We start from the raw sequence: 7,929 nt of genomic DNA, 5'->3' as shown, positions 1-7,929 counted from the left end.
ACCTGGGTCCAAATCTCACCTAAAAACCAGGGATAGTGGTGCAGGGCTATAATCTCAGTTACTCAGGATACTGAGACAGGAAGATGCATCACAAGTTTGGGAACTATAAAATGATTTGCAGGTGGCCCTGAGCAGTGGCAATACAGGAGAGTCCCTGTGAGAGGAGGTCCCCAAGAAGTTGCTCAGATCCAGCTTCAGCAGTGTGGAGCTGCCCATGTCCCAAAGCTGGGACAGGAGGAACAGCTGTTGAGGACCCACTTAGGGGAGGTGAGATAGCAGTGACTGGGGACCCATCAGGGACCAAAGAGAAGGAAGAGAAAGGAAGCCAGGCATCAGCGTGCTCTACAACTGTCTGATTTTTCCAGATTGTTCTGCTACCAAAGAAAGCCCCAGCTTCCACAGCAGCCTCACCTCCAGTGTCAGAATAGAGGATGTGGAATCAGGATGGCCTAACCTCTGCTGCCTCACCTCTTCCCTATGGTTCACCTGCTTTCCCAGAGTTTTCCAGCTATGTGTGAAACAAGGTCCCAAGTCTAGAACCCTGACCAGCAGCTCTAGCATGCTGTGTCTCAACAAATTCCTCAAATGCCACCTCCCTGTAAGCATTCCCAATTATTGGCATCTCTTTTTGCAAAACTATGTATGTATTTTATGTGTATGTGTGTGCTAGCATGTATGAGTTTGTAGCATGTAGAGACAGTTAGGAACTGTCATGTGGATGTGGGGGACTGAACCAGGGTCTGGAACCTCTGCAAGAGCATTAGGTGCTCTTATCCATTGAGCTATTTCTTCAACCCGTCAACATCTCTTTTCCACAATATAATCAACTAGCTATCCTCATAATGTATGGTATATATCAAATATATATATCTTGGAATTTTATTTTTGTCAGAGTCTGAGAGCAATGGCCTTTTGGAGAACTGAATTCTTTTTGTGAATATATCACATAAGAGGAAGCTGAGAAGATTGACTTGAGTCCTTCCAAACAATCCCTGTGCCTTCCCTGGAGACAGACATTTCATCTGATGCCTTTGTGATGAGCTTGTCCCTTGTAAACCTTATACCACAATGTCCCCTCATTCCAACATCTGCTCTTCCTGACTTCAGCTGTCAGAACTGCCTGCCCCAGGTGCCCACAGCAGCCATGTTTCTGATCTTTGAGTGTCTAGTGAACACCAGCCCTTGGGTCCTCTTTTCTGTACAGCAGCCTCAAGCAGGATGCGGAGCTCTATGGGGAGCATCTGGATGCCCTGCATCTGGGAAGGATGTCCTGCCATCCCTGCATCTAGGAGACACTTCACTATTTCCATACCATGGCTGTTACTTCTGTATCATGATTATCACTGAATAACTTCATGGGAGCATGGATGTGAAGCCATTCCTTTGTCACTCAGATTCTGTTCCTTTGGATTCTTCCCAGCTATGGTGATTGTTGGATCACATGTGTGCTGGATAGCTTTAGTGTCAATTTGACACACCTGGGTTGAGGGAGTCTCAATTGGGGAATTTCCTCCATAGGATTGGCCTGTGGCCATATCTATGGGGCATCTTCTTGATTGTTGAGTGATGTAGGAGGGCCCAGCTCACTGTGGTGGTGTCACCCCTGGGCAGGTGGGCCTGTGTTGCATAAGAAAGCAGGCTGAGCAGGGGCCCCCGAGAACAAGTTGTAAACAGCACTCCTCCATGGCCTGTGCTTCAGCTTCTGCCTCCAGGTTTCTGCTCCGAGTTCCTACCTTGGGCTCCCTGATGAACTGTGACCTGGGAGGTGTAAGCTGAATAAACCCTCTCCTCCCCAAGTTGGTACTGGTCAAAGTGTTTTGTCACAGCAATTGAGAAAGAAACTAGAACAACATGGTAGTTCTGTGTTGAAGTTTTTGATGGGCCAATGTACTTTCTAAACTGGCTGTAATTTTACACATCAACAAAAGAGCACCAGAGTTCCTCTTTGTCAGGGGCATGGCCCTCTGACACTTGTAATCTGGCATTGTTGTGACATGGCCAATCGCACAGCTTTGCTGAGACTGGAGGAGGTCTGCTTTTTGTTGCATTAAGTCCTTGGTTCAAATTTGTTAGAATCCTGGCTGTCAAATAGCCACAGGAAGAAGGTAGTAAATAATACTGAACAGTAGACAGGAATGTGCTCTGTTTTCCTCTACATCTCTGCTAGGTTTTAGTCCATAGGAGTATCACAAACCCACTGAAAACTTTTTCCTTCCTTCCTTCCTTCCTTCCTTCCTTCCTAGTTTTCTTCTATGTGTTCTCTATAGGTGCTTTCTTTATGGCTCTACAGGACTTACATAAAACATTTTGCATTCATAATAATCTTTCAAGCTGATAACAACTTTAATTGTATGCACTCTACTTCCCTCCCTCCCTCCCTCCCTCCTTCAGGCACTCTGAGTGGACAAAGTCCTTCCTGTAGGAAGTGGTGGACCTGGCTATGTCAGGAATCAGCTGTGCAGTGGGCTCAGGAAGAGCTGAGCTCTTGGGCCAGGCCGCCAGAGGAAGATGATGTTCCTCTGTTACCCTGGAGGGCAAGTGAACTGAACTGTCAGCAGTGATAGCAGTTGGCAAAACTTGATAGAAATTCTCTCTAGGATATTAGCTCCTAGCCTTAAATCTTTGGGTCGACTCTGTAGCACAGTGCTATGCCACAGCCCTAACATCTCCCTTTCCATTTTGCTACTCATGTGGTAGAAACATAATCTTACCTTCATATGATGAGTTTACAGATGCCCTCTTAAGAAAACAAAACTTACAAACATATTTCATTATTATAAATTCTGTTTCTATTGTAATTCCTTGGAAAACACTTTACTCAAATTTTCTTGCAAACCTGCACTAACACAGAGGGAAGATGTTTGCATTGGTTTTTATTTGTTCCATGATCCAGAACACAAGCCAGGCTCCAGCTTCTCTATGACACTGGTAAGACACACACACCTAGAAAGGTGAACTTTCATTGTTCCAGATGCTGAGGCCTTGGGTTGATGAGAACTTTGCCATTACAGGGGCTGGTGTCATTTGAGGATGTAGCTGTGGACTTCACCTGGCAGGAGTGGCAGGAGCTGGATGCTGCTCAGAGGACCCTCTATAGGGATGTGATGCTGGAGAACTACTGCCCCGGCCCGCAGGGCTTCAACGTTGGGGCGGTCAGGAGAATAACCTGAAGGAATGAAACAAACAAGGAATGCGAGGAAATGGAGGCAAGACAAGGATCTGATCAAGCCTCAAAATTTTATTGAAAGTAGCAGGCATATATACTGGTAGTTGGGAGGGGGGAGGTGAAGAGAAGGAAAGTGCTGGGCAGACGCTAATTGGTGTTGTTAGGCTATAGCTAGGGAGGGTTATTCAAGGGACATTTCTTATCCTAAAGAAACATCTGCTAACTGTCATGGTGAGCATAAAACATTTCTCAAGGCTGACTTAGCCTGGGTCACAAAGTTGTTTTTCTACATTCTTTAACTAAGTGCTATCTTATAGAACTTACAGAAAACCATAAAGCTGTTTTTTCTCAAGGCCATAGAGATTTTCAGGAAACCATAAAGCTGTCTTTTCTCAAGACCATAAAGATGTTTTTCTTCTGGCCTTTTGGCTCCCAACAAACTACAGCAGCCTGGTGTTTCTGGGCGAGTCTGATGCCCTGTAACTCTCAGTAGCACTTACATCCTTCCTGGTTGATATCTATAGAGGTCAGTGCTAGCTTTTAACTCAAATGTTAAACATTTTAGCTGGTACAAATCAATGTCATATATGAATGGGGAGTAGTATGGCTTTGCTTTATATTCAGATAATGTGCAGTCATCAGATGACAGCAGTTGACATGACTATCACCTTGGCCGTGACTTGATTTTGTTGGGAACATGAAAATTCTCTTTAATAGCAGTTTGAAGTATTTATTTCATTTTTAATCAACCATACTTTTACTACTGCACTATAGAATTTAAGAAGTTCTGTGTCTCTTCCAAATGTACCAAATAATTGCTAGCCATTTCCCCTCCATCCCTCTGTGCTCTGTACCTTTTCTGCACTCTGGTAACCACAGTTTTCTCTGCCTCTTTGAGGTCACCTTGAATTTGCAAGAATAATGAAATTGTGCAAGATTCTGTTCTTTGCGACTAACAGTTTTCACTTATCTTGTGTCTTTTCTGGGCAGCCATACAAGAAATCATCTTTTCACTCATTATGGAGGAAGTCAACTGTCAGAAGAACAATTCCATGTATTCACCCTGGTGACCCAAAGTGTATTTGGGGTATTTAGAGAGCACATGAGACTCTCCAACATCTGGACCAGTGAAAAGCCAAATCCTAGTCATTTTTTACCTCTATGGCACAGACACCTAGGAAGAATGGGTCTGGATTAGAATCTCTGTTGAGGGGTTCATGACAGTCTTCTGAGGATGTGTTCATGACCCGCTACCATTATCATAGACCTAAGAACTTGCTGTATCTGTTTATTTTATTGCTGTGTTTGTGTGGGAAGTTTTCCTCCAGGTCACTGCACTGGCTCTTTTTAAGGTAGTGATGGTCATTTCTAGCTCAGCAAAAATAGTTATGTTCCAACCTCCCCAAAAGCTATACATTTCTGTCCTTGTGAGGTAGTAGATTTTTTTTGTGTTTTTAATGGATAAATAACATTCAGCCATATTTTTTCAAATAGTTTATATTTTTTTTGTTTGGCAGTTTCATATGTGTTTATAATTACTTGTAGCCTGTGTTCTTTACGTACTCTCCATAGTGAATGCCTATGTTGATCTGTGTCTTGGTTTTGTGTACAGTGCTGCAGTGACAGGACTGCAGATTTCTCTGCACAGTGCTGATTCCATTTACTTGGATATATGTGGGCAGCAGTGGTGTCATTCAGTAGTTCTTTGTTTATATTTTGTTGGTTTTTTCATTTGAGACAGGCTCTCACATTGCCTAAACTAGCCTCAAACTGACCAATACTCAAGGCTTGCCTTGAACTGTGGATCCTCCTGCCTTGAGCTGGTGAGTGCTGAGGGTGCAGCTGTGTACCCACTCCTGGCTTACTGTCTAGTCTTTGGAGGAAGCCTTGCACTGTATTTCATAGCAGCTGTGAGCATTTATACTCCTACCACTAGCTGATGAGACTTATCAGTGTTTCTTGTTTGGTGTTGTAGGTAAGAACCATTCTGACTGCTATGCAGTGATCCCTGACTTTGAGTGGCTTTTCTATGATGAGGAGTAGCAGGCAGTGCTTCCATATTGAAGGGCTATTTGAGTGTCATGTTTGAGAAACGGCTGTTGAGGCGATGTGAGCAGATTCAATCAGATCATTTGCTTTTGAATTATTTAACATTAATACTGAATGTGTTAGTCAGCTTTCCACTGTATAAATATTTGAGGTTCTCAATATTAAGAAATTGATCTTTTGGTGAAAAAATGTAATACTTTTTCATCATTTATTTCAAATATTCTATTGATTACACATTTTCTGTGCTTTACCTGAGCCTTTAACAGCTGCGCCAGCGATCCAGACCCACACCCCTTCTGTACTGATGGTTTCAAGTTCCTTGGACCCCCAACTACAGAATTTTGCTCTGTCACTGTATCTTTATCAGACTTACAAATTCTGTCACCTTCATTTTCCTCACGTGCTAACCCCACACACCCCAGTCTACTTAGAGGTCTTACATTTCCATGTTTGTCACCTTCATTTTCCTCACGTGCTGACTCCACACCCCAGTCTACTTAGTGGCCTTACATTTCCATGTTTGTCACCTTCATTTTCCTCACATGCTAACCCCACACCCCAATCTACTTAGAGGCCTTACATTTCCATGTTTGTCACCTTCATTTTCCTCACATGCTAACCCCACACCCCAATCTACTTAGAGGCCTTACATTTCCATGTTTGTCACCTTCATTTTCCTCACATGCTAACCCCACACCCCAATCTACTTAGAGGCCTTACATTTCCATGTTTGTCACCTTCATTTTCCTCACATGCTAACCCCACACCCCAGTCTACTTAGAGGCCTTACATTTCCATGTTTGTCTCATTTTTTCGTTTTTTTTTTTTTTTTTCTTTTTTTTTTTTTTTTTTTTTTTTTTGGAGATCCTTTTGAACCTTTTAATGCTGTTTTCTAGGCTGTCCTGAACTCTTCATGGCTGAGAATGGTCTTAAGCTCCTGCTTCTCTTGGCTGTACATCCTGAGTGTTGGGATTCGAGGTGTGTGCAGCACGCTCAGATCTGCATCCATTTTAGTTGATTTCTTTATAAGTTTGGAGAGTGGGATCTTAAGACCTTTTGTCAGCCTCCATGTACCATGTTTCTCTGAATGATTTGCAGATGAGATCGTCCCTCCAGGATCTGGAGCGATGGCTCAGCAGTTAAGAGTAATGACTGCTCTTGCATAGGACCTGGCTTGATTTCCAGCACCCAGAATTCAGCTAACAAGTGTCCATAATTCCAGTTGTAGACTATAAAGTCTTGAATTGAAGCTTGTGCTGAAAGTCATGTGGCTGAACACATTACTCAGCTTGCCACATCTGCAAAACAGCTGAGAGAAACATTTAAAAGGAGAAAGATGTATGCTGGCTCATGGTTTCCAAAGGATCTAATCCACAGTTCCTGGGCCTCACTTTGGTCCTGTGGTGAGGAGTGCATCATGGCAGGGAGCACTAACAGAGTGTGCTGCTCCCCTCACTGCAGGCAGAAAGCAAAGAGTAGAGATGACATCCAACATCCTGCCTTGGGTTGTTGTCATGACGCCATTACCTTCACTGGGTTCTACCTGCTAACAGTATAAGAGACTGCTGACCAAGACTCAGCACCTGGCCTCTAGAGCATCTTAAATTCACAGTACAACACTGAATGTGTGGGGATTTAATTTGGGTCTGTAAATCACTAAGAAGTATACTTAACAGTATTGCTTCTTCCAAGCTATTAACATTTTTCCTGTTTTTAAAAATATTTTGATTAATGAATTTTTTTTTTGGTCTCTTTGAGACAGGGTCTCCCTGTAGCCCCAGCTGTCCTGGAACTCACTATGTAGACCAGGCTGGCCTTGAACTCACAGAGATCTGCCCGCCTCTGCCTCCCAATGCTGGGATTAAAGGCATGCACTACCACGTGCATGTTTGTTTGTTTGTTTGTTTGTTTGTTTGTTTTTTTGAGACAAGTTTTCACTATGCTCTCCAGGCTGTCTTGTAGTCCAGTCTGTCTCGATCCACCAACCTCAGCCTCCCAAATGCTGGGGTTGCAGAAGTGCAGGACCATGCCTGGTTCCTATCTTTCTGTTGGTGAAGGTTTTATTCTAGCAGGATGGAAGGGAATAGTTGAGAGGACATGAAGAGAATAGGTTGGGAGTGCCTAAGGGGAGTGGGAAGTAGGATATGGAACTTCCTGTGGGGAGTCGGGTTATATATGATCAAACTGCATTATCACATATGATCAAACTGAATTGTTTACATGCATGAAATTGTCAGAGTATAAATAAAGATATTCTATTAAAAAGAGTAAAGAAAGGTCTGGAGAGATGATTTAGCAGTTGAGACCAGACTGCTCTTCTTGAGGATTTGAATTTGAGTCCCAGCACTCACATCAGGTGTTTCAAAACTGCCACTGCCCCCAATTCCAGAGAGTCCCACACCGCTTCTGGCCTCCACTCTTTCTCTCTCTCTCTCTCTCTCTCTCTCTCTCTCTCTCTCTCTCTCTCTCTCTCTCTCTCTCTCTCTCTCTCTCTCTCTCTCTCTCTCTCTCTCTCTCTCTCTCTCTCTCTCTCTCTCTCTCTCTCTCTCTCTCTCTCTCTCTCTCTCTCTCTCTCTCTCTCTCTCTCTCTCTCTCTCTCTCTCTCTCTCTCTCTCTCTCTCTCTCTCTCTCTCTCTCTCTCTCTCTCTCTCTCTCTCTCTCTCTCTCTCTCTCTCTCTCTCTCTCTCTCTCTCTCTCTCTCTCTCTCTCTCTCT

General features: G+C 43.6%; 1 protein-coding gene across 2 annotated transcripts in view; it reads left to right on the top strand.

Moving 5' to 3' along the window:
• The first annotated feature begins 4,795 nt into the window (after positions 1-4,795).
• The window catches only part of LOC115067409 (zinc finger protein OZF-like), a 72,323-nt gene continuing 69,189 nt past the window's right edge, over positions 4,796-7,929 (top strand). For both annotated transcript variants that reach the window (XR_003846829.1, XM_029555159.1), the window contains exons 1-2: positions 4,796-5,275; positions 6,112-6,193. Coding sequence is in view for 1 of the 2 variants with exons in the window: in XM_029555159.1 (XP_029411019.1) it covers positions 6,139-6,193 (55 nt within the window). In the remaining variant the exon portion in view is untranslated. The remainder of the gene's footprint in view (positions 5,276-6,111; positions 6,194-7,929) is intronic.

Source organism: Nannospalax galili, unplaced genomic scaffold (genome assembly GCF_000622305.1).
Source record: "Nannospalax galili isolate Female #2095 unplaced genomic scaffold, S.galili_v1.0 scaffold664, whole genome shotgun sequence".
Classification (NCBI taxonomy): Eukaryota; Metazoa; Chordata; class Mammalia; order Rodentia; family Spalacidae; genus Nannospalax; species Nannospalax galili.
Note: the sequence above shows the minus strand (reverse complement) of the source record. Positions and strands in the feature narration are given on the sequence as shown.